The following is a 27074-nucleotide window of genomic DNA, read 5'->3' as shown; positions in this document are numbered from 1 at the left end:
CACGATTGTGTTTGTTGTTGTTGTTGTTGTTGTTTTTTTTTACCTGGACTTCAGGAGAAGTACCATCTTGTGCCAAAGCCAAGAGAATACTGACACTGGTTTTCAGATGCTGTCCAGAACCTATCCCACCAACGTATCGATGGAGGCAACCCAGAGCCAAAGAGTGGCCTGTTCTTGATACAACATCTCGAGCAGATTTTAACCTATAAACATTTAAATAAACCATGTAACTCAATTAATTATTTGGAAAAAAAAAAATCCTTCAAGTACCCTAACTATTCAAATGATTCTACTTCTAACAGCATTTTGCCATCCACCTCACAGACCTTGAGAAGCCTTACTTAATCTGTACAGCTATTAAACTGGATTACATATAAAGCAAATCAACAAAATTTTATTTTAATAACTTTTTCTTCCCTCTTCATAGTGAGAAGAAAAGAGAGAAAGAGAAAAGGCTATCCTAGAAGAAATTTTAAAAATAGCATAACATCATCAACATTGGCAGCTATTACCATCTAGAATCCTACATAAGACACCAATGATAGAAATATAAAAAAAGACTGTAAAGATTATATTTTACATGATGAAATAATGGGGAAATTTTGAATAGGTAGAGACTGAGCACACGCAGTGCTGCACGTGCATTTGGATTCACAGACTAGCTTCCATTTAAGTTGAAAACTGGGAAACATGTTGTTTTATTATACCTAGCAGGTACCTCTTTAAAGATCTGAGATCAATGACAAAATATGGAAAAAAATACAGCCCAGTAAATAAGTTAAATTGATATGTAAAGATGTTTTCATGAAACAGAACCACTGTAATACAATTCATGTTATAGACGTATGTAGTGTAAGCTGAGTTTATCTATCTGAAGCAGTTTAGTCACTTGAAGTAACTCATCAAAAACTCTTCATTTCTATCATTTTTAATTCCAAGTAATTTAACAAGTGAGCTTTTATTCCTGGAAGAATCACAAGAAATATATCAACATTTGAGGACACTGTTTGAAGATTTGGTAGGCCTCCATAGCCATAGTAATAAAACATGAAAAGAAATAGTAATCAATATGTTATTAGTAGAAGATTTTTCAACATACATTAAGTTACAATTTATTTCTTTTTCTGAATCGAAGCCAACTTACTTATCAAAACTGTACTGAGCCATTCGAGCGATGAATGTGGCTTCTCCAACCACTTGAGCCATTCTACCAAGAGCTTCTCCTGCTGCACACCTCAGAATAGGGTTAGGGTTATCAAGTGCACCCATTACCAGTGTTAGAGCAGATTTGCGAACTTCTTCTGGTCCTAATGTGCTTTTGTTCTCAGCTAACCCCTACATGAACAAATATGAAAGAATATTCCAAGTATGTGGATGAAGGGAACAGCAATATTAATAAGAATGAGCTTCAACTAAAAATTACACGTTTTTTCTTTACATTTGCACACATTTTTCCTGAAATATACTTGTTGAAAATATTTAGAACTCAAAACCAATAACATGCTCAGTCCCGTCTTTGCCAACATTCTACTTATTTCACATACAGTAAGGACTTGTTACACCTGTCTCTGTTTACAGATGTGTTACAACACTATACACATGCTGGTAGTATTGAATCCAACATAGTTATACACAGGATATGCCTGAAAAGAAAGAAAGAGGGAAAAAGAAAGGATGGGCACAAAGAGAAAGAGGCTTTAAAGCTAACTAACATCTCTTTCTTGGAGAGGAAAACCACAACTTTATTACGTTTCTGCAAGAAACGCTCAGAGACTGTAGGTAAATAAAATATTTTTTCTTAACATTCACATCTTTGAAAATTTATACAGTACACTGTATGTGTTACAGAGAAATAATACAACACTTTCTGCAACTTTTTTGGTTCCATATTCCACAAATAAGACATTGCCTTACTTTGGGAAAAATAATACAATATAATTTAATACATGTAAAGTACAAACACTGCCTGTGATAGAGCAGAAAACTCTCACAGCTTTACCATAATTCTCATTTTCTGTCCTGAAATTTTGAAGTTTTCTGGTCTTTTGGCATAGCATGGCAAAACCCAGGCTTCTGTCTCAGAAAATAGCGTTCAACATGTGTCTCGTGGTTCAACATGGCTCATGTTTTTAAGAAGCAAGCAAGGAAGAAAAGCAATGTTTTGCCAGCTTGAGATCTGTGACAACTTTCTCTCCAAAAACTCTGCTAAGCTTTAAAGACAGACTTGACATTTGACAGACAGCCCTTAGGGGAGAAATTTGATTTTTGCTGCTACCATGAAAACTTCGACTAAGTAAAAACTCAAAAAAATCATTTTTGCCCCAAAATGATAGAATTTTGCTGTCAAATTTGAAGAATTATCTCACATGCTCCATATCATGCACTTAAATGCGCATCAGCTGTACACTGGGGCTGATGTGTCAACCTTTTTCAAAATTGCAAGTGGTAGCTTTAGTAGTGTTCTTCTAACCGCTTTTTGTACAGAATACAAATCTATGAATTAAACTGCTGAATTTTGGCCTCTACAACAAGTTTGCAAGTTTTACCTTCAAGGCACTAAGAACAGCAGTAAAGATGTTAAGCTGTACGGCTTGTTGTCGAACACCCTTAGCCTGCTTGACACATTCAGCAAAGTGATCCAACATCTGCAATCTAAAACAAAGGAAGAAGCATAATTTAAATGAGATGTTTTCAAAATACAAACTAATATGCAGTAAGTGTAAAAATACAACAAAAGAGACTAACAGTCACAGAATTTACGTTTCAGGGGCTGTAGAGAGTATTCCACTTAGACGAAAAGGATCATTCTGGATGCTGTTAGTTCTTTCAGATTATCCATAAGTGCTTACTGTCCCTTTTGAAGGGAACACTAAGGGGAGGTCTTCAGATACTGTTTGGATGTACAACTAGAAAACTACAAGGACAGGACTAGAAAAATGCTGCCTCTGCACTATCATTCAAAACCAGTGTTATTCTACACACTCCTATAGTTGTTCCCATTATTTTCCCTTTTTAACATCATGTCATGAAGCATTAACGAGAGGAATACTCTCTCAAAGATACCAAGGACAGGAGCATAATGAGCAGTTGGCATAGTTAACAAATCAGCAGCTAATGAGTCAATTTCTTCCATAGCTAACAACAATATAGATCAGACAGACTTAAGGCTTACTGCTTACAATTGCTTATTGCAAAATGAGACTGACCAGTCGAAAAAAACACATCAGTTTCCATCAGTATTGCACTGAAGGATAATTTTCATTTTAAATGAATCTTAGGGCTGCCTATACTCTGTGCTCAGCAATGAATTAGCTAAATTACATGACAAACAGAGTCCCAATAACCCATATCTCTACAAAAATCAGCCTATTTTCTTTCACGTTTCATGTGAATTTATTTCTTCTTTTGCATAAAACCACTTAGTGTAAATCACACACAGTCTCACTTATAGAAGCCAGATGAAATCCAAAGAATTCCACTGCTGTGTCTTCAAGGCTGATTTTAATCTAATTTCCATGGATATTTTTGCAGGGAGTTTTGGCTGTAGAGAAATTACTGCTGTTAAAAAAGTAAGAGGAGAGAAATCCAGTCTGTACCTCTTAACCCCAATCTACAAAACTGATAAACCAAGGAAATCGTCCTGTTTTTCAACTGGGTAAATATGTTCTGCAATCCTGAGACACAATGAACACAAAATACTGACACCTAAATTTAGAGACAGTTGATTTCAAAGCAGATGCTTATTTCAAGAATAAAAACTTGATACCATGCAGGGAACTAAAGCATTAGATCCTGAAACTGAACACAGATGTAAACTGACCTGTGTTTGTAAGACACGTGAGGAAAAACCACACCAAAGAGAGCCACAGACGCATCGATGACAGACACTCCTAGAGGAAGGGGACCGGGTACAGCTTCACCAGCAGGGATGCGCAAATAAATAGAAGAAGGATCATGTTCCAAAGCACCACTTCCAGATGCACTGTTTGGCTGAAGCTGAAAAATGCCACATAATATGAACGCTTCTGAATATATCTCTGTAGACAAAATTCTGAACTAGCAGTAAACCAAAGACATATGCAGTCACTAAGAACAGAAAACTGCATTACAAATAATTAAAAGCAACTGCAGCATCCCCAGGCACGCATAGATTAGCATTTACAGGGCCAGTTAAATCCCTGACAGAGCACTTAACATTGGATAAGTGCACAAACTATGACTCCCAGCAGTAAGATACAGAAATTAGAGAAAGGCATGTAATTTCTGGTACCAGCAGCAGCTTCTGAAACAGTAATTACAAACTGACTTTCAAAAAAAAAAAAAATTATTCAGTCATTGTGAGTACTAAGTTACAACACAGCATAGTAATAAGTCAGTTTTGGTTGTAATGATTCTTCATCTAGAAAGGTTCTGAAATAGCACTATAATTGTTCATGCCTATCATCATGAAAATACTTCCTAACCATCATTCTTTCAGAAACATAATCAATCATTTCCTTTGAAGAAATGCTTACTTTCACAACTTATTACTTCATCATGAAACAAAGTTTGACTCTAGTAAGTCTATATTCTTAAAAGACTAGAAAACAGAGTAAAATTAATATCGTTAAAAAAAAAAAATTGACCAAGCATATGATGCTCCTGTGACTCACTGAAGGCTTTCATTTCCACCAAGAGTGATACTATTCAACAATTTGGGGAAAAAAAGGTAGGAGGATGTGGAGGGACTTCCCCAGAAAGCTCTGTTGATTGAATAGTGCACTGAAGTCTAGTCTATATCTACCACAGCAAAGGAAAAAAGTTTAGAAAAACCCTTCTTTTACTTTGACATACTGATTTTTCTCAAAAACTCAGTTTGCCCTCCATTTTTCACACAATATCAGTCTTGGCTTTTTGATCTGTTCTGCCAGTAAAGAAAACTTGCCATTATTAAACAGGCTGTGGTAGAAGGGAGATTTTCAGTTCCCCTCTTTATTCCAGGAATTTTCTGAGAAGGTGAGCCAAAAATCTTATTATGGTACAGCTCAGCCAATGCTCAGAACAGTTATTTGTCCAAAGAAAATGATAAATTAATCAATGAATTGTTCCCAAAGCTCCATTTGCCCTCAAGGAGCACATGTAAAAAAAGGTAATTGCATCCATGTTGGGAGCTGATCTGAAAAATTTCATCCAGTCCCATAACAACTTTTGCTTCCTGTTTTGTTTTAAATCCTATATTTCTAGACAAGGCACATCTTTGAAGTGTAGCAAATTCCTTATAATGCCAACATAACTGTGTTAACTCAAATTAAATATGTGATTTCATGCTGCACCTTTAAAAAGTTGCATCTTGTTTTTCCTCAACACCACTTGCAATACTGACAATTTGACAGCAATTTCTTTATAAAACAATTAAATAGAGCTTAAGCTGTTTTCAAAACACGTATGAGAATAATTGTTACACTAAAGAGATTTTTTGAAATTGTTTCTTTAAAGAAACTAGTTTAACTGACTAACCAAAGACATCCAAGTTGCATAAATGTTATGGCCACCTTATCTGCAGGCAGTTTTATCAAAAGATTGTGCAGTACATGGAAAGACTTAAACTTGGCAAACCTCTGTAGTGTGCCCAGAAAAAAGGAGCAAAACTTCATAACCCAGAGAGACATTGCAGATAATTCATTACTGTCCTGTTTCCTTATTACCTGGTCTTCAATTGACTTATGATCAGTCTCCTGCAGCCAAGAGCCAAGTAGAACACTATCATCATAATGACAAAGAGATCTCAGGAGTGATGTGGTTGTATTAGCAGAGTTGTCTGTCAAAGTAAATTCTGCTACCAACTCCCTAAGAAGTGCATTAAATGAACCTAAAACACAGAACATTAAAAAGAATTGTTGTTACTTCTTAACCAAAACATTTCAGCTACAGATCAGAAGCTCCAAACGAAAGCAGGTGCCATTATCTCAATTCTACAAGTAGTAAACGGACAGAAGTCTGACAACACTGCTGAGAATAAGAACATAAATCTCTGTATTTTAAGTAATGATGGAAAACACTGTAAAACGTGGAGAATGTGATCTCCATAACTCTCAATCCTACAAACAAAACCAGAACTTACATACTCAGTGTTAGTCTGATACACTGCAATATCCATACTTCCTATTTAAACTGACAAGATGACATACAGAAAATGAGCAACAATGCAAGACTCTTGCAGACTCCCAGTTTTCTATTTCACACTTGGTATCTGCATCAGAAGCAAACACCAAAAAGACATCAAAAGAAGTAAAAAAACAAAACAAAACAAAACAGCCACAACATACAGAGTGCAATTTTTACTTTAATAATCATCATCAAAAAACAAAAACAACCCATACCTTCATATGTCTTTGGAGGTAATAAAGCCAGTATATCATAAAGTCTTAAACGGACCATAGCTGCACTAGCTTTCAGATGAGCTCCGTGGGCTTTAATTACTGATGGAATGCTACAGGATCAAGAGAAGAAAAAGAGACAGCTAAAAATACTGTAGTTACTGACAAAAATATTTCAGACCTTTTTTCACATGATTTGTCCCTATTCAAAACAAGAAAATAGTGTTCAGAGATTCACAGTGAGCAGCACTACTTAAATAACTTCAGATATTTAGATTTTTTTTCAAGTAATTGAGGGGTTTTTTAATTTATTTGAACTGCTACTTAAACAAAAGCACAAATATGACCCAAAACTGTGTTTTATTCTTTTATGCTGTGAACTGTTAGAAGTTTTTCACTAGTACATTCTGTAAAAGGATAGTTTACTGATTCACATCTGATAGTACACCAGTATCAGAGCTTTCTCATCTCTTGCACAAGGATAAAAAAATCATGAAGTCAAAAAACTCACTGAAAATTCAAAACATGGCTAATAAAAGTTGTTCCAGTAAGCCTTTCAGCCCATGCCATGTGAATCACATACTTTGAGAAAGCTGAAGACTGTAGTACTAATGTTCATAAAAAAGTGTTTTTTCCCCCCAGTATGAACAACAACAGTACAGTACTAAGTTAAAATCTGAGAACATGAACTAGAACAAATTAGTTATAGTATTTCAGCTCCAGGAAAAATGTGAACAAAGAGCAAACACACCCGCAGATTAGAAGAGCAACTTCCTCTCAGTAGTAACAACTTTATTATCAAATGACCATCTCTTAATCTCACACTGTGCTTCTAGAAGTCATAGAACAACATCTTAAAAAAACCAACTTTTTACTTACTGTGACATCATTGTCATGGCACATTCTATAGGTGTCATCAACTTCCTGATTACATCCTCAGTAAGGAGCTCAGGACAGTGAGCAACAAAACTTCTCATAGCTGGTAACAAAGTAGTTAAGAGTTTTACTCAAGAAATGCAATGCATGATCAACACACGGATCTTGAGAGAATATAAACAAAGAAGCAACTAAAAATATTTATTCCAAGACCACGTGACACACTCATAAGACTACATACGTAAAACAGGCCACTGGTGAAACTGTCTCATTTTCAATGAAAGAAGGGAAGCTATGAGAGTTTTCTGTATAATACTTGGGATTCTGTTTTACTGTCCAGTTATAGTTTTGAAATTTGAAATTCTTACCACACAAAGCCCCAGCACGGCCTTCCAGCGTTACTTGCCAGGTAAAAGAATCTCCTCTTGCCTTTTCTGCCTCCAACTCCTTCAGAGATCGTGGGAACACATTTCTCCACAGCAGCAACATCTTAGGTAGATGATAACGAACAACAGAAGGACCTACACAAAGTGACAGTTTAATAAAAGCATTCATTATACAAAGTATAAAAAATCTGCCATTAAGGTTTTTGCTCTCTTAACTGCTATTTCCTCTTACTCCACTTTTTTTTTTTTAACCTATTTCTCTCCCCAAGTAAATTTCCTTTCTACTTCATTATTCTCATTTGTATGTTGAAAGTGCTGCAAGTAAATCACAAAGATTAAGTGCTTGCTGATATTCATACCAAAATTAGGGAACAGCCAATTCCATACATTGAATCCTGTAAGACGTAAACACTGATGCTTGTTTTTTCACCCTGTCTTCCAATATTATTTTTATACTAGTATTTTGAAGGCAAGCTCTTTAGCCCATCTTATCTTACTCATATGATAGAAGAATAAATGATAGATACTGACTAGAAAACTAGTTCTACAATCAGGTTTACAGAAAGCCTAAAAAGATTTAGATAAAAAACCCAATGAAAGTGCATTAAAAATGTACTGGAGAAGGACAATCAAAATAGTGGTACATTGTCAGAAAAAATTTGGCAAAAATAAGATGATTTAAGGAATAGAAAACACAAATGACAGATCAAAATTCTGAGGAATGTGTTAAAATATTATTATATTTTTCAGAATTAAAAAAGATAATTGAGTCAGATGTCAAGAGTACTTGTAAGCTCTCAAAATAGAGCCTCAGATATTTCTGTGATGGCGTATACGTGAACAATAATATGTTGAATCATTGAATGGCTAGGGTTGGAAGGGACCATAAGGCCCAACTAGTTTCAACCCTTGTGCCAAAGGCAGGGCTGCCACCCACCAGATCAGGCTGCACAGAGCCCAGTCCAGCATGGCCTTGAATAACTCCAGGGAAGGGGCATCCATAACTTCTCTGAGTAGCCTGTGCCAGTGTCTCAGCACCACAGAAGTTTGATTGTGATTTTCTTGTTGCTGTTGATGTTTTTGTTCTGCTGTTGTTGTTTTAAAGCCTACTGAATAGCTTTTAAAGCATCATCGTTCCATCATTCCTAATCAGTATTGTTGCTTATCCAGGGACACACTCGGACAAGAAATAAACTGCAAATAAAACAACTTGCATCACAGACTTTTCCATTTTCATAAAATGACTAAATGCTGGGTTTAAAAAAAATCTGCTTTTTTCTTTTGATATTTGTTTCTTTTAACTTCGTTGTTTTATTTCAGGAACAACACCTTCTGCTATCCTTCAGCTTACTCCAATATTCCACTTTTCCCCAGCATTAACATCACAGCTGAAATAAACGAACCAAGACTTTGTTTCCTGTGGTATCCATACTGTACTGATGATCTGCAAAGACTATTTGCTACAGTGGATAATAAAAAAAGTTGGACAAACATTAAAATCCAATAAAACAACTATTTTTACCAACCTAAAGTCATAAGTGCCCCAAGTAAAAGCCATCCAGCTTGAGTCCGTTGCAAGGAAAGCCTGCTGTTCTGTGCAGCAGTTCGTAACAGATCCTCAGCAATACTAACCACCATCTGCAAAAACAAAAAAAAGGATTTTAAGAATATAAATTACCACACTACTACAAATCCTCTTACTGACTACATGTAAACATGCTCAAATATTTAAACTGGTCTTCCATAAGGAACAGATTACATTTCATGCAGAGAATTAGCTTTATGCACACAAAAATACAAGAGGCAATATTAATTAATAACTACTGAAGAAAAAATGTCAAACAATGTAAGCTTGAAAGAGAGAGAGGAAGAAAAAGCTAGTAAATATTGCAACTCAAGTGCTATGAGGGATGTTCCAAAAGTAATGCCTCTTATTTTATTATGTTGGCCTACAACATCAGAGGTGGATTTTGGTGATATGGCAGTAGAGGCTGAACCTTCCCACCAATATTGCGTTACATTCTGTTGCCATGTGACAGCTGGCAGCAGAGGAGCAGACTGACAGAATAAACAAAAGGGGTGGGATTGAATTCCTCCATGCAGGAAAAAATGGCACCCACTGACACTGATGCTTGCTGAACGCTAATGAAGATCAAACAGTAGACGTGAACACAGTGAGGTGATGGGTGGAGCATCCCAGCAGTGGCAACAGTGGGTCCCCTCTGCTGGTTCAGATTTCTACAGGTGTAGAATGCAGGCTCTTGATCATTGCTGACAAAAATGCGTAACTAAGGATGGTGACTATGGTGAGAGATAGTGTTTTGTAGCTAAGAATTTGCTCTATCAAACAGTGTTACTGTGCTCTTCGTATTTGTTGTAATTTCTATGAAGGCATTACTTTTGGAGTGACAAACGTACAAACAAGGGCTCCAACCAATGCTCGTGTACAAATTCAATTTAAACAATCCTTTTAATTTGTCACACATTTTGCAAAGCAATTACTTCTTGAAAAAAATACATATTTTAGTTTATTCACAAACAAACCTCGTTATCTCACCTTTCCTTTTGCATGAGGAATACCTAAGGGACACTGATGCACACCACCTAATAAAGCAGCCATTGCAAAACTGTAGCCGCTAACAGCTTCAGGGGAGGTCTTCAGATTGTTGAGCCTTTCTGCACATCTATCTAAAAATGGAGTCAACTGAAAAGGCAATGCCACAGCTACACACCGCAAGCACCACGCGGCAGCAAGTCGAGCAGCCATGCTGGGATGAAGAAGAACTGATGTTACTGTCTCCAACAGACCTACATAAAAAAAGAAAGAATTTAAAGTTTTAAAATTACAATATGCTTTTTAGGAAGTTGAGATTTGAATTGAGTCAGTATTAAACAGACAACATGAAAGTTAAAAATGTCAGAATTGAAGTAGTCGAATTTCATAACTTTGCCTCTTCTAAAAAAAGAGACAGAAGTATTAATAACACTATGCAGTTAAATCAATTTTCTTTCTTACACATTAATTATTTTAACAGATTGTGATCATACTTCATATTCATTGCTTTAATATCTCAATCAGTGCAAGTTTATCTGCATACCAATAGAGGGCTCCTGAATAAGAGGAGATGCAGTAGCATTCAGACTCTGCACCAGACTGCCCAGTTCCTGGAGAGCACACACCATTACATGCTGGCTTGCAGCCACATCAGCAGCTCCTGCTTTATTTTCACTGTTAGCATCATTCACTACTGCCTCTGCAGAAAAGAAAGAAGTATTCTGCTTAGGACCATTTGAGGGAGTCACATACAAAGTATACATCATACACAAAATAGAAAGGAACAATTTTGTTTTGACATCATCCCTAAATATTAAAATAAAATCACAAATTTGCTCACTGTGTGAGCTCACAGTGAACATGTTCTGAAGAAAAATACATTTTACAGCTACCAATCAAACATAATCATCCGAAGACCTTGTAAAACAGCCACCCAGAAGTTACTGTGGATGACAGTGCACTAAGAGATAGGGTTAATAATGTAACACAGCAGAAATAAATATACACATACACAGTATGTATGAACTGCATTTATGTATATACCTATAGATGAAGGAACTAAGAACACAGTCTTGATATATCTAAGTTCTACTTGCATAAATACAAAATAAAACTGTAAAAAAAAACAAAACCAAAAAAAGCTCTGGGTGGTTTTTTTAATAATTAGCCACAACCCTCAATCATCATAAATTTATCCAGTTATCCAGTTAATTCTACAGGCTCCACTTTTTGTTTTCTACCCTAACACAATGTCCCAGGAAGAGTAGGGTAAAGGATAAGAGGTACCTTGAGAGGTAAGGAAGCTGCAAAAATCATGTCAAAGAAAATGAACTTGAGTATCAGCTTAAAATTATACATCTAATGCAGTACAAATTCAACAAATGATCCTTCTCAGGTAAAGGGAACAAACAAACCTGTGTATGTGTGTATATATATAAAATTGCAGACATCGATAACATAAATTACCAAAGAATCAGAAGTCCTATATATAAATATATATATAATAGGAATATATATGCTTCATATATATATGAAGCAGCTTGTCCCATCATTCAAAAACATAATGGAACTTCCTGCATTTCCACATAAAAATATTAATTTAAAATCAAATTAGATGGTGGCATTAAAAAAAACGAAATAAAGAAAGAAAAGAAACACTCCTTCACTTGTTTAATCAATGTACTGTTGTGCAATTCCATCTCCCTTTTCCAAACTCTAGATCAAATTAACTACTTTCTAAGAAACAAACGCCAACAGTTTTAAATGCCAGTCCTCTTATACATTCAAGAGTCCACATTTATATTCTTAAATATCTGTCTTTGGATTACATCTTTATTTGCCACGAGTAAAATTCAACTGGATCTCATGATGCACATTGGTAGGAAAGGTACAAGGACGTTATTTTCTCTAAAGCAAGCTTTACACAGTCATCTTCCAGATAGAAATTATATTTTCAATATCGCATTTCAAATAGAAAGCAGTTGAATTATCTTTTACCATAGCAACAGAATTACTTCTCATGGTAGAATTAAGCGGAAAAGACTGACCCAGCATAAACATCAATCAATTTCAACAGGTCTCAAATAAGGAAAGATGTTTCTCACCCACTGCCTTCATCTGTTTACCAATGGCTTGACATATATCTTTAGCAGCAGCAATCTGTGCTTTCTCCCCCAGTAAGCTGCCCACCGTTGCTCTAAGGATGAAGGACACACATCTTCGAGAGTACACTGCCTCCACGTGGGTCTGAGTTGCACGAGGATGGGAGACCAAGTCAAGTACATGGGACAAAAACGTAGCAAAGTTGCGCTCCAACCACTGACCTCCTAACGTTGTAACAAAGACAACATACGCCTGCAAATTCAGAAGTTATATACAGATCCAATTAAAACAGTAAGAAAAGACTATTTGGTCATTGCAATGTAATGACTGCAATACATGCATGCTGCATGACAGCGGTAATGACAGTTAGTTAGATGCAACCTGGATCAGGCTACACAAGATGAATTTAGCCAGTATCTGCCCTTGCTGAACTGTTTCCAGCACCAAGGGTAACTCTTTATTACTGCTACATTCAGTGTGAAGTGCATAATGCTCTTTTGATGACAGTAAAGTCCTGCCCACTGTTCTAGCTGCATCTGTTCTTATTTTAAAAAATAATTAAAAAAAAAAAAATCTACAACAATAATCTAAATATCAGCAACAACACAAACACATTCTGGTTGATGTTGAAGACCGGGCATTTTACCAAATGCACCTGAAAAAGACTGGGGAAAAAAGAAAAAAAAAAAAAGATTTATTTCACAAAATATCCTTAGATCAAAAAATTTGCCTTCTGACAAGGTTCTGCAGCAGAAATATATCAGAGTGGGAAGGCCTGAATTTGATGATATGCTGCTATCTTTTTCTACTAGACAAACGAAATCTCATGAATATGAAAGCACCATCTATTCAAGAAAGACATATGGAGAGAAGAAACACAATTTAACAAGCTAGGGCTGCAAACTACTCATCAGAGAGAGCCAGCACACAAAAGGGCAGAAGTATGTTAGGATACTGATTTCTCAAATCTTTTTTAATCCCACCCAAAACATTCTGATCAAATAAGCCTTTTCTAGCACATATTTTAATCTATAGTTACAGTACATCAGTAATAAAATATAATTTAGGTTAATGACACTGCTCATACATTTCAAACAGGTGAATCAAATTAGCCTTGCAAGTTACTATAAGCAAATAAACACCAGAAGAATATATTTTCCTTCTAAAAGTGTTACAGTGTACAAACGTTACTTAATTTGAGGAGGGAAAAAAAAAACATTACAAATTATCACAAACCTGAGTAACACCAACTCTCACTTCCCTATTGACAGATCCTCCTACTTTAAGCATCTCTCCACCACTCTTCAGGAAACCAGACCCTCCTCGCAGAAATCCTGTGGCCATGAGTTCCAAGACCTCCTCAAGAGTAGCTCTCTTCACGTTCTGTCGCATCACTTTGCCAAGAGAAAAGCAAACATTTAATCCTAAAGTTCCAAGCAATACAAGTAAGTATCTCAAAAACCAGAATTCTCAATTCAGAGTTGTCTTGACACATAGATCCAGCCTACATTTCAGATAACTGCTTTGTTTTGCACTTACAAAATAAGTTATTTTTCCCAGACGATTTTTGACCATTTCCTCTTTTTTTGCACAGCTACAAGAGGGAATCTGAGTGCTTTACCTCTTTTTAAACTTGGAGGCTTTTTTTTTAAAAAAAAACAACAAAAAAACAGATTAACCACAGGTGTTCAAGTACTGGAACAAAACATCATATCATGCAACACAATATGGAAGATGTAATTTGTTTGGGAATGTACTTCAGGAGGATTGTACCTGTTGCTTGTTTTGGTATCAGTGCTGTAGCCATGACAGTTCCCAAAAGCTTTGACACTGCAACCCGCACACCATAGTTTGAGTTTTCCAGAGCTTTAAAGCAAAGTGTAGCAACATTTTCCAGCTCAGCTGTCCACATAAACACTGCTTCATTTTGTAATTCCAGCAGACACTGAAGAGGGAAAAAAGACAACAAAAAAAAAACTTGCTGAGAACCAATGGAGACTATTCTTACCTTCTAAGTTTCAATGCAACTGTCAGGTTTATTCAACAAACATTTTGTATGAATATCAGAGTTCAGTTTTTCCCCACTCTATCACCATAAAAATTATGGAAGAATGAACTATTAGAAAAACTGAGGAACAGGTTAACACACAAATAAAAAGTATAAGAAAAGCAGAACAAAAGAATCTTGTTACTTGAAGCCTCTCCCACTGAGAACCACAGTTAATTCATTTTATCTCAGTATTTGCTTATGAAGGGAGGAAGTCAATACTATTGTACTTCAGCATATACAAGGTAGCAAGTCAAGCATTTGAGCCTTTGATGTAAATCAGCAAGGGCTTACCTTTCCCAAATAACAACCAAGTTTTCCATTATAAGCAGCAGGTGAAAGCTTAAATGGAGGCACTTCACAATTACAGCACAAAGACTTTCTAGAAGTGTGTAGAAACACACCCACCTTGGCCACTGCACATCGTACAGCCATAGATCTGTCTGTCAACAGAGACCGGGCATTCTTGTAAATATCACGGTGACAAGAAGCTGCTGCTCCTCCGAGTCCATTTAAGACCTTCTGTAAACTCATCAGGATTTCACTGCGGCCCTGAGACTGCACACATGAAGAGGTGTTTATGCAGAAATGCAGACAACACTTATATCCAAGTACGAGGTGCACACCTCTGCATTTTCATTTCTGTGCATGCGTACACTTGTGAAAATGGATAACAGTTCACTGAAGTCACATACAACCACTATCTGGCTGGTTGCAGATGGCAGTAAACATCAGAATTGGTTTTGGTAAGATGGCATCTATTATCACATAAATTAGAGTGCCAGCAATTCAATAAATGGCAAAAGTTGCTGCTGTTCTTCCCCATCTGCTGCAGCCTCAGGTTAAAGAAACAAAAACTAAATAGAAGCACTTAAAAAGAATGTCTGAGACAACGTGATGCCCAAGTAGACAAGTTTCGTGTTATACCCACACACAGGGTATTGCTGAGAACAAGCACTCTTTGGGCAGAACACAGAGCCACTGTTACACTCAGCGCTGATAGAATTCCCCACTTTAAATCCAGTAGTAATGCTTATTACTCACAGAGAGTAAGTGTATATGCAGGAGGAGTCAAGATCTATGCAGTCAGCACCTGTACCAACTTAGCATTTATTTCAAAAGAAACCGAGCTATTTCAGACCCACTGACAACCCATGACAAGTTCCCTCAATATGATATTCTTTTTACAGTGTATCCTGCCAAGAAGCAGCGTAACATTTTTGTTACAAAACATAAGCATTTACTCAGGGTACCCAAGTGGAAACCTAATGCAGTATTTCAAATGGTTCCTACAACCCTTTTACAATTTTAATTGCTGATGCTGCAATAAAGCAATTGCAATAATATTAATATGACAAAACTCTAAACTCTCTCTGTGGAGCAAATACATGCACGTGGTTTAACTTGAAATGAGTAATTTGCATTTTTCTACATGGAAGGCATTTTAACAAACCCCTTTGGAAGGAGACAGTTCCAGTTTAAATGGAATCAAGACCATGTGTGGGAAATGCTGCAAAACTCACCTCTGCACTTTTCAGAGATTTTAAAAGATTATTCACTGTCTCTGGAAAAGCACTACCCAGCATTCTGCCCATCTTCTCATAAAATGCTCCAACACATGCCACAGCAGCCCTAAAAAAGAGACATTCATAGGCATATTTATTTTCTGGAACATTTAAAGACAAAAACTTAAGTATAAATGGATGTTTTATTCATCATTGATGAATAAAAAACTTATTACCCACTGATCATATTTGTTGTTTAATGGTGCACTTAAATAATGTGCTTAATTAAGAAAAACATGGAAGTTATTAGCTTCTTCGAATACAGATGTGCTTGGATTGATATTAGTACACAATCTACAGAGTGAGCTGCAGAAGACAAGCATGTGCTAACATCACAGCAAGATCAGGATTTTGTGCACTTGAACTACAGGTGCGTGGTAAAGAAACAACCCTGTGATCTTTGATACATTTTCAAAGATACTGAATGAGACGCTTTTTTCAAGATAAGAACCTAAGATGCATAAATTACTGCAGGAAAGCAAAAATATATATATACAAACATCACCAAGTTTTGAGTAACAGTGTAGTGCAACAGGATATGCAAATTGCTCCCAAGGTTTTTGTAAACCTGAAATCCTTGGTTAAATTATTTCTTTTGGTAAACTACATTACAATGTGATTACAGCCCACTGCTTGACTGGCATGCCTCCTGCCCTGCTCTCCTACACAACAGCAAGTTCCTCACAGAACTGCAACAGTTTCAGGTAAAAAGAGGACAGCACCAGCCCCAAAGGTGACTTCAGATGTTATCCTAATGGTGTGTAACAACAGCATCTGAAGGCAGCCTGACCTGGGGACCACTAGAGACTGCCCAGATAATTTATGTACTCCCACATGTACCATGGGAGAGCACTGAAGAAGTTTCAGTAGATGCTGTGTGTGGTATTAACCAATTCCTACAAATAAGACTGCTCCTACCTGCAAAGATAAACAAGATCACATACGCATGCACAGACACATCCAAGCATACAGACTCTCCTTGAGAGGTTTAAGCTACATTACAACAGGAAAACATAAACAGGCAGTGCTTGAGGGGGGGATAAAAAAAAAAAAAAAACAACAAACTTCTTTATTTGGCTACAGTTCTCGCAGCAATAAATAATGCTCCCACATGACAACTCTGGCAGGTTCCATTGTAAACTGGGTACCTGTGCCCAATTACCAATAATACAATGAGTGGAACTTCTTCACTGCATTACTTCAACTACTGCTTAACCTTTCCATGGCATAAGAAAGCAAAGAAACATTACGTACTCCTTTGCCTAGAGAAAAGCATCCAACTTCCAGACAAAAGTGTATCTGTCACCTTCAAATCCTGCCCTCCGCAATCTCAGACATATTCCTTTTATCCTCCTAGATCAAGCACACACAGACTCCAACTAAGCATGCAAAATAAAAGTTCCACAAAATTTAACTTAACAAGGCACATACGCAGGCAGATATTTCTGTAATATCCAGGACCGCTTCGCATTAAAACCACCCCCCTTCCCCAAGTAACACCAAACATACAGTTTTGTGGGCAGGTAGGCTGCAGTATCATCTTTGCTCTTGATGATGTCATTACACTTGTCAAGTGTCTGAAAAACTGTGAATGTGTCTCCAATGCTGTAGAGAGCTGCAAGATTTTTTGCGAGTAGTTTTCGCGTTGGTGGCCCTGGGGAGCTGCTGATGAGTCCTGTTAGCTGTTCTACCAGTTTCTTCTGTTTCTCCTTGACATCTGTCTGTTAATGGATCAAAAATTAATGAAATAAAGCTTGTTTCCCATAACACCTGGTAACAATTGCAAGAGATTGAAGCAAACTTCACATTACTCCTACATAATTTGACAAACTGCTTGTGTCACAGAGGTATGAGATACACTGAAGTAACTGTGGAGATGGATGCTAAATGATCAGAATTAGCTGTTGTTTTATGTAATTTTTATCTTCTTTCACGTGACTCACTAAAACTGCAGTATTACTTGCACAGAAAACATTTTAATCCTCTTTACCATCAAGAATCCTTACAATGGAAAGGCAGGTTTTGCTTTCCAAACATTTACGACACTGAAAAACAGAAACCAAACTAAATGGCTTTGAACAGAGAGTCCAAGTGAGTACCTACAATTCACTGCTTACAGACTAAAATAGCATCTGAATCTAGAATTACACAGTTATGACTTGGATGTTACCTACTATTTCTAGCAGAAAATTAATACATGTTTCAGAAAGAGGAAAAAAGCAATTTACCTTGTTAGCAGCTACCAGCACTTTATCTAAAAATCTCAACCACTCAAAGATAAAGACTGGCCTCTTTGCCTCTGTGATCTGTGCTAATGCTTCCTCATTCAGCAACAAACTATGAGCCAGCTCCATCCCTGGTTAAGTTCTGGTTTTATCACAGATGGTAGAGACTCTGAAATAAAAATTGGAATATTAGTATGAAATACAGTATAACAATATCAAACTTCAGTGAGATGAAAATATGAAGATGGAACCTATAGATTACAGAATCATGATTCAAGCCTGCTTAGATGTACTTTAACTACAGAGTCCCAGATGAGAACCACTCATTTTCAACATGTACTTCCATTAGTACTTCAGGGATCTGAGAAGTTAGTTGTAAAAGGAGAACCTATGGGCAACGTAAGGGGCAAACTCCTAGCCAAGATATATATACTGAAGTCCCTGCCTACAAAAACAGAACAAACACAAAAGAGCTAAAAGACATCTCACTGCTTTCTTTCACATAAGTGCAGCTCTCACCTGCTCGAATTGAGACCTTGAGCCCACTCCTGAAGCTTAGACATGAATCCAGCCACCTCCTCAACATCTTTCACAGACAAGGTGAGAAAGAATCCCCACCACGAGGACTGGTGGGGAATCAGTAACTTTTGTTTCCAGAAATGACAGACCGATTTTCTCTCTCACATGTGCACGCCCTGAGACACAAAGCATGGGTTTCACAGAAATAGCACAGCATGAGGCCTGCACTGCACTAAACACAGCTCCACAGCACAACAGAGCTCCAGCAGCAACATTTGCAAACAGCAGCACCACCACATTAAGGAAGTCAGAAACACGTATTTTCTGGTGCTGGTTTAGAACACATCATTAAGACTCAGAGGATGACCTACCAACTCACCTATCCAGTAGAAACGAACAGTAGATGTTATCCTGTAGCCTAAGACAGTTTTTTGCAATTGAAATTCTGTGAAGGCTGTAATTATTCAACTGCAACTGAAAGAGTAAGAGGTGCGGAGGTGGAATTGATATTAATGGGATTGCTACCCATCACGAATTTGAGAGAGGCAAGAAGAATGACAGAATTTGGGATGGCTGGATCCCTAAACCCACCAGCCTTGCTTTAAGGGACTGAGCCCTCTGAAATCCAGGCAGCCTCCCTGGATACAAGTAGACTGCAGGTCTCCCAGCAGGCAGAGCACCACAGGTCAAACAGCCGAGACCCTGCTCAAACAACTCGGTAGGTGCAAGGCACCACCAAAGCACACCGGTGGGGTCAGCAAGCACTGAAGGCAACACAACCTTAGCGAGCTACATTTAGGTGAATGGAGCATACACAAGAGAGAGGGAAAAAAAAAGTATTTCAAAAATCACTAAATAAAGTCAGCTGTCTTTTGCAAAACAAAGCCAGAAGGCAAAAACAAAGCAATACAGCAACAAAAGCACAGCACAACCCGAACCCTGAACTCGGTGGCGCTGGACCGAGGGCAGAACAGGAAAAGCAGAGCACTGAGAAGCGTTATGTAAGCCAGCATCTCCCAGCAGCGCGCATTCTCAGGACGTCTGCTGTGCTCACGGCTTCCCCATTCATAGCCGAACCCAACAAACGCCTAAAGCGAACCAAAACGATTTCAATTAAACAACTGGGTTATTCTTTAAACCAGCCCCCCATCTGACAGCAGCGAAAGGTGCTGGTTTTTTTTTTTTTCCTCTTTCTTTTTTTCAGACGCACTGCCTATCACTGACGTACATCGCCTCAAAACACCTTTACGTGAGAGCAGAACGAACGACGATCGCGCAGCCCGGGGGCGGCCGCCCTGAGCCTCGGAGCGCCGCTCCGCCTCAGCCCCGCGCCGCCCCCACACCACAGGACCGCCGCTAACGGCGCGCACCTTACGCTCCCACCGCACAGCGCTGCGCCGGAGCCCGCGGCGCGGCCCCGGCCCCACAGCGCACCCCCTCACCGCGAAGAGACGCTGCTGCTGAGGAGGCGCCGGCAGCGGCTCGGTTCGAGCCCAGCATGGCGAGAGAAGGACGTGGGGAAAGGGAGATGCGGGCGGCTTCGCCCCGAGCCGCTAGCAGCAGCCCCAACCCCGACGCACCTCAGCACCGCGCAGCCGGCCGTGCAGCGCAGCAGGAAGCGGGAAGTGCGCAGGCGCCGGCGGGCGGGGAAAGGGGCGGCCGCGCGCAAGCGCTTGGCTGGGCTGGTGCGCTGGGGAAGGGCTGCGGGGGTCTTGTGGCCGTGCGTCGGCTGGTGGAAGCGGGGCAGCCGGAAAAAGGCGGCGTGTGTGCAGTAAAGCTCATCTGTAGGAGACAGGTCTGAGCAGGACATGCGTGCTAGCCATGGGGGACGAGGAAGAGGAAGATTACATGTCGGATTTATTTATTAAGTAAGTAGGCGTCGTTTTTGTTTCATCCTCAGTGATTGTAAGCACGTAAAGCCAAAACCGGAGGTGGGCTAACGTTTGCTGCGGTCGTGCATCCGTAGGGAGGATGTGAGGCCGGGGGTGCCCATGGTGCGGCGGGTGAGAGAAGCTCTTCAGAAAGAGGAAAAGCAAAAAGAAGCCAACGAGAAGAACAGGCAGAAGAGTGTGAAGGAAGAAGAGAGGGAGCGCCGCGACTTGGTGCTGAGCAGCGCCTTAGGCGACGAGAACAAAGGCTTCGCCTTGCTCCAGAAGATGGGCTACAAGAGTGGCCAGGCCCTGGGCAAGAGCGGTGAGTTTGTCACTGTCAGCACAGCGCGCTGTGCTCAGGTGTCCTGTGAGGGAGGTGGTACTTCTGTTTGTCCTTAGCTACATCGGACAGAGGGATGGCCGCAGGTTGCACCAGGGGAAATTCAGGTTCTGTACTGGGAAAAGCTTCTCTGTAAGAGTGGTTGGTCGCTGGAATGGGCTGCCCAGGGAGGTGGTCCACAAACGTGTGGATGTAGTACTAAGGAACGTGTGTTAGTGAGTGATATTGGTGGTAGGTGGACAGTTGGGCCAGATGATCTCAGAGAAGAGATCTCGGATCTCTTTTCCAACCTTAACGATTCTATGCTGCCTCATCTATGGAGCCATATCTGCCTCGCTGAGAGCCCAGCCATCACTCTTTGTGTGTCCTGGCTGAACAAAAGGTGAGAGCAAAGTACTGAAATGAAAATAAAAACATCTGTTGCAAGATGTGAGGGAAGCAGCAGGACTTGCTGCTCACTAAATGCACTTCTGTCTGTGTGTGGCTGTGGCATTAAGAAGTTGTTTTGATGGTTGTGGAAAACTAACTGTTTAGAAAATATCAGCCGCCTCTTTGAATTTACAGTTGGAGTCTGGAAAAGAAGTGCACACCAGGAAGGCCTGCTAGATGAAATAGAAAACTAATGAAGCAAAACATCAAAAGTTGCTATATCAGTTTAGTGCATCTCTAGCAGATGATCAGCAAATAAACTGGCCCAGACAGATGCTTGTAATTCTTCATCTTTCTCAAGTTGTGAAATTCTAAAATAAACAATGCCAAGAAAACTGCAGCAAAGCAGCCTTCAGCACAGGTATGCTGTGCCTATCAAACCAAGATCATTTCCTTTCTCTGGGGTAGCATCCTGGAAAAAGCACACAGCAGTTGAGCAGATGAGGAGAAAAAGGAAAGGGGGCTCAAATTCAATTGGGTCATTTGTAAAGCACTAAGGGTACATTAATGTATTTCCTATTTGCACTAAGCAAAATTTGAAGAAAATGCACATGTTTAATGGCAAAAGCAGCTGCCTACTTGGCTGTACCACACCAACCATAGTTTGAGAAAGACCTCCATTCTCAAATTTGCCTATTTTTTCCCCTCACAGGAGAAGGCATTGTTGAACCTATTCCTCTGAACATAAAAACAGGTTTGTGACATTTCCTAATTTACTTAGTTGCACATTACAGCTTTTCAGCTGCTTACTTTCCTGTTGTGTACTTACACAGGCAGAAGTGGGCTTGGTCATGAGGAATTCAAAAAGCGAAAAGCTGAAGAAAAACTAGAAAACTATAGAAAAAAAATCCACATGAAAAAACAAGCAAATGAACAAGCTGCAGATCAGTTCAGGTAAAATGCTGTAAAGGAAACTCCAAACAAGGTGTCAGTGGCCATTCTTCTTATTCATTAGTTTGGTTATTCTTCTAGAGTTACCAATTATGCGTGTTGTTTGAATGGGAGGTATGGGTTGAAACATACTTGTATTGCTTCTCAGCTCTAAAGCAAGAGCAGGTGAACACTGTAGTACTGGAACTGTATGCTGCATCATTTATTTTTATAACTGTTAACACTGTAAGCAATACGCATACTAATTCTCAAGTCATATGTAACATTTTAAGTCAGAGAACCATGTCATTTTTTAACATAAAATTCATTGATAATCCAGAGCGTTGTCGCTGCAGTGGTTTTTATGTGCAACAGATTAAAACTCAGGGTAAATCTTTCAGGTTTTATTATTTTAATTTCCTCCTGATTAGCATGTTTCTGTGTGAAGAAGGAAAGGCAAGAGAAGGTTAAAAGCTTTTGCAAATTTTTCATGAGCCACTTCTTCATGGATTAAGGAAACCTAGTGAAAAAGCAGTATTTCAGAGTGCAGTGTCATCAAAAGCTGTGTCCTGAAGATGTAACTGAAAGGTATAATTCCCCAAAAATACACAGTGGTCCTACAGAAACAGTCAGTAGGGGCTTCATAACTTTGCCATTGTCCTCATTAGCATGGTCATCTTTATTTGGCATTCGGTAGTCTGAGGGAAGTGGTACATCTAGAATCTTGGCAGATTTTCTATTTTTGAAATGCTGTTGCAATGCATGACAGTCATTGTTTTTTGCTTATTTTAGCTATCTACATTTTCTTAACAGAATAAGATTCAAAAACAAACAAGAAGAACGTAAGATGGAAGGAGACCTTCGAAAAAGTCAGAGGGCTTGCCAGCAATTGGATATTCAGAAAGTGAGATATGTTTTTTGGTTTGGAAGGGTTGGAAGGAAGGTTTGTGGGTTAGCAATAAAGGCTTAAAACAAAATAGTGCTTCAGTGTCTGGAAGTTCTCTTAACTTCTGTGAGGAACCATGTTTGTTTGCCTGTGTTTGCTCCTGCTTTTTGGTACTATTGTGCTGTTTGCTTACCATGCATTAGTCAGTGTCAGGCTGTTCTAAATGACTGTTTTCCTTAAGTGGGGAGCAAAATCACCAGAGAATGGTTGAGGTTGGAAGAGATCTTTGGAACTTATCTTGCCCAATGGTTCTGCTCAGTCGGGATCACCTAAAGCAGGGTTGTCCAGGACCATGCCCAGACTGCTTTTCAGTATCTCAGAAGATGGGGGATCATCACTGAGATCAGTGGGATTCCCAAAGAATCAAATAGGCAAACAAAAACACCATGTCTATGTGCAAGGAATAACATGGGTAACAGCAGTACAACTACTACCTGAATTCATGCCTGATCTGGTGGTTGGTGACTCTGCCTGCAGTAGGGAGGTTGGAACTAGATGACCTTGAGGTCCCTCCCAACCAAAGCCGTTCTATGATACTATAAAATTTTGCCACTTAGTAAGTTGAAAGCATAAAACAAAATAAGTTTTTTTCTTTCGTCTATTAACACGTTAGAAGTAAATGCTGCCCTGCAAGTTCTGTTGAGATTGAAACAGACAAAGGGGCATCAAACAAAGAAAGTCAGCTGAATTAACTTAGATTATCTTTGACAGTTTCCTTTAAATTAACTTCATCCAAGGTGAACTAGGAAGCACCTAATGATGTGATAAAAAGTCTTTAAGCAGTGTGCTTCAACTGACAGAACTACATCTAGGAAGAAGCATCTGCTCACAGATTTGGTGTGAGATTTGCTGTGTAGCTTTATGTGTACCAAATAAAGATGGAACAAAACTTGATAAAACTTAGCATTAGCATGCATTTACTTGTATTTTAAAAAAGAGAATAATCCTCCTTGTGGACTGCTGTACTTAGTTTCCCCTTGCAACTTCAGTAATTCTTTGTTATACTGTACAAGTAAGTTTTGAGACTAAACATTTCAGCTATTAGAAATTGTTTTATCCAGCATTTTAAGAGAACCTGTAGAGGCAGATAATTTTCATTTTAATCCTTCATTGTTTAAGGATATTGAAGCACCCAAAGAGATTTGGTATTGGCTACAACCTGAAGAGGAAGACCAAAAGGATGAAGACGACAAAGATGATGAGTGCACAGGCTCAGACTTAAGTGTAAGTTTTGCAACTAAATGAATGGCCTGATTCAGAATGAAATTTTTTTAGTGGCTATTACATTATGTATATATATATTTTCAAAGCAGTAGTAAATGACCTGTTTGCCGTCTTAGAGCAATTATTTTTACAGTAATTAAATGACAAAACATATAACATTAAAACACTGACTTATTGCTTGTCTATTTTGAAACTGATCTTTGGAAATAGTCAAAATGAAATCATCAGCAGTCTTAGCCACCATGTACAAAATCATATATTTGATAAATAATTTGCTTTTAAGTTTTGATCTTGGATGCCCCACTGTGTATCTCAGGCTGAACTTTAGAATCACTAAGTAATTTCTGAAAACGTTGACCTGGAAATTCATGTTTTCTCAGAACCTCTAGGTTAGTGTAACATATTTGACTTACAGTCAAAAGGTGAAGTGTGCAAAATTCCACCAAAACATCCTATACTTAATATAAGGTAGCTAAGTAATACTTGTAGATAAATCTTCAGTGAAAATTTTCTAACTGGAAGGAATGAGCCAACAACCAGGCCTCATGGATTCCTGTGCTATGGGCTACAAATGTGGGGAACTTACCAAGCTACAGTAGCTTTTCCATAGAAAAAGGTTAAACAAGGTGTTTTAACAATGCCAGTAGCTCAAACTGTCTTATATTGTATGAGCCCCTAAACACTGAATCCTTGTACATACCTCTAGGTATCAGCAAAGCTACAAATCCTGACTGCTTATTTAAGAAAACAACACTTCTATTGCATTTGGTGTGGAACAACCTATGAAGGTGAGAGTAAACATGTCGTGCATATATGTGTTTTACTTTGCTTATGTAGTTAGACTCAATTAATACAGTATATATTCAGCCTTAATCCTGTCATGTGCTTTCAAGAACTGTGCCCACGCTTTTTGTTCTTTCAAGTCATTTCTCCATTTCCGAGGTCCAGAATCAAAGACCATCAACTTCTTGATATGGGGGTCTGATCTCATTTGATGAGACATCTTCCCTTCATAATGCAGATGGGGGGCTGATTGTACATAGCTTCAACATTATCAGAAACACTTTTCAAAGAGAATTCCCATCAGCTTACACATGCTACCTGAATAGTTTTGTTTTCTGTTTTGCAAGTTGGCTTATCATAGAATCATAGAACTGTAGAGCAGCTTGGATTGGAAGTGACCTTAAAGATGATCTAGTTCTAATCTCCCTGCTGCAGACAGGGCTGCCATCCACTTAGGAGCAGGGGCCAGGACCCCATTCAGCCTAGTCTTGAATGCCTCCAGGGATGGGGCCTCCAAGCTTATTTGGGCAGCCTCAGAGAGGGGTTTCAGTGCCTCATCATCCTGTCAGTAAAGAATTTCTTCGCAACACCTAACCTAGAGCTACCTGCTTTTAGTTTGTGAGAAGCTTACCATTATATGGTCTGATGGCTGTGCACTCAGCCCTCATCCAGGCCCAAGATTCCCCCCTTGTGGGGGAAATATAACTATCCTGCACTAGTCGTTTTTTTCCAGAGAATTTACTTTCTTATGGGAGTGTTTTAAACATAGGTAGCACATTTTCCTTCCAAGCTGCTGGTTTGCAAAAGGGATGACAGATTCTCATTGTAAGGCACTGTAAGGGTGGGTATATGCACAAAAAAATTCATACTGGCACTTATATGAATTGGTATTGTTTTGGAAAAAAACAACATTCAGGTATTAAAAATAGTACCATAAGAAAACAAAGGTTGCAGGTTTAGAACTTTATCTAGTTTCTTTGCACCAAAGAGGCTAGAATTTGTGGTGCCATTTGTGTTCAGCATTTTAAAACATAGTTTGGAATTAATAACCTGCCAGTCTTAAGTTCTGTGTAATCTGTTGATGGCTTCTTCAGATAATTCTGGCAACTTTTTTTTACTTCTATCCCATAGATGCTGAGGATTTGTCTTCAAACTGCCCTGGAGACAGTGCTGCAGATCATGACTAAAGCCTTTCTAAAGAAAGGAGCTCTAGATAAGTATGTATAGTTGGTATGCTCTGAAATATTTTTTTAGAAAATTCAGTGCTGTGCCAGAATTCATATAAAAGTGTGCAGAAGAGTAGTAATTCTGAGAGGTTGAACTTCACATTTTTGAAGCATTTCTATGTTGTTTTTTTTTTTTTAATTTTATTTCTGGGTGATGCAAAATTTATTAGAAATTAAAACTTTACATTTGTTGTTGAGTTACTGTAAATTCAAGGCAAGTAAGACTTCCACAGTCTTTGTTAATGCTGTCCCCAATTGAACAAGATCAACTGATAATAAAATTGAAGGTTTGACAAAGGGTATGTGTATGGACTAATTACTCTGTGGTAAAATATGTTAAACAGATGGGGGGGGTTATATTTTTACAAGGGTGACTAAAAATCAATTTATTTTTTCTTTCTATTCTAGAGTTTGTGACCAGGGCGAGGCTTTTGAAATGCCACTGATATCATTTGAACTAATATTCTGTTATGTGTGTTTACCAGATCATAGAGCATGTTCAATTTTTTAAAAATATAAATATATTTTAATTTTTTTTTTTATTCTTAGGGAATAACAATTGCTACTGTAAACATCCACTAAAAGAAAGGTATTACTGAAGTATATAAATACTACCAAAAAAAAAAAAAAAGACAATCTATCAAAAACTACTGGTACAAGGTAAATATTACCTATCAGTAAGTAAGCAATGATGTTATGGATGTTCTGTCCAGAAACTGTAAATGAAATTCAGCTGAAATGTGTCCTATATCAA

At 38.4% G+C, this 27074-nt stretch overlaps 2 protein-coding genes across 7 annotated transcripts in view; one reads left to right on the top strand and one right to left on the bottom strand.

Moving 5' to 3' along the window:
• The window catches only part of HEATR5B (HEAT repeat containing 5B), a 50741-nt gene extending 30438 nt beyond the window's left edge, over positions 1-20303 (bottom strand). The window contains exons 1-19 of one of the 4 annotated variants that reach the window (XM_031593211.2): positions 20212-20303; positions 18116-18281; positions 17397-17608; positions 15846-15954; positions 14731-14880; positions 14049-14220; positions 13512-13669; positions 12278-12527; positions 10717-10872; positions 10176-10426; positions 9145-9256; positions 7601-7753; positions 7236-7335; positions 6360-6469; positions 5685-5848; positions 3821-3996; positions 2547-2652; positions 1145-1335; positions 44-203 (exon numbers count right to left, since the gene is read on the bottom strand). In XM_031593211.2, the coding sequence (XP_031449071.1) occupies positions 44-203; positions 1145-1335; positions 2547-2652; positions 3821-3996; positions 5685-5848; positions 6360-6469; positions 7236-7335; positions 7601-7753; positions 9145-9256; positions 10176-10426; positions 10717-10872; positions 12278-12527; positions 13512-13669; positions 14049-14220; positions 14731-14880; positions 15846-15954; positions 17397-17608; positions 18116-18241 (2856 nt within the window). In that variant the 5' untranslated portion in view covers positions 18242-18281; positions 20212-20303. The other 3 variants (XM_090135280.1, XM_090135281.1, XM_090135282.1) reach the window with 3 other exon arrangements.
• Positions 20304-20307: 4 nt separating this feature from the next.
• On the top strand, positions 20308-27073 carry GPATCH11 (G-patch domain containing 11). Of its 3 annotated transcripts, none has more exons than XM_031593256.2 (9): positions 20308-20499; positions 20598-20824; positions 21924-21965; positions 22045-22165; positions 22955-23045; positions 24207-24311; positions 25018-25099; positions 26226-26311; positions 26870-27073. In XM_031593256.2, exons 1-8 carry the CDS (start codon positions 20453-20455, stop codon positions 26279-26281), a joined length of 771 nt encoding a protein of 256 aa, XP_031449116.2. In that variant the 5' UTR covers positions 20308-20452; the 3' UTR covers positions 26282-26311; positions 26870-27073. The 3 variants fall into 3 exon arrangements, with proteins under 3 accessions (XP_031449116.2, XP_031449108.2, XP_031449102.2); XM_031593248.2 differs by lacking the exon at positions 26870-27073 and adding an exon at positions 26729-26819; XM_031593242.2 differs by lacking the exon at positions 26870-27073 and having other exon boundaries at positions 26226-26617.
• The last annotated feature ends 1 nt before the right edge of the window (position 27074 follows it).

This window comes from Phasianus colchicus, chromosome 2, assembly GCF_987193195.1.
Source record: "Phasianus colchicus chromosome 2, bPhaCol1.hap1.1, whole genome shotgun sequence".
Taxonomy (NCBI): domain Eukaryota; kingdom Metazoa; phylum Chordata; class Aves; order Galliformes; family Phasianidae; genus Phasianus; species Phasianus colchicus.
Note: the sequence above shows the minus strand (reverse complement) of the source record. Positions and strands in the feature narration are given on the sequence as shown.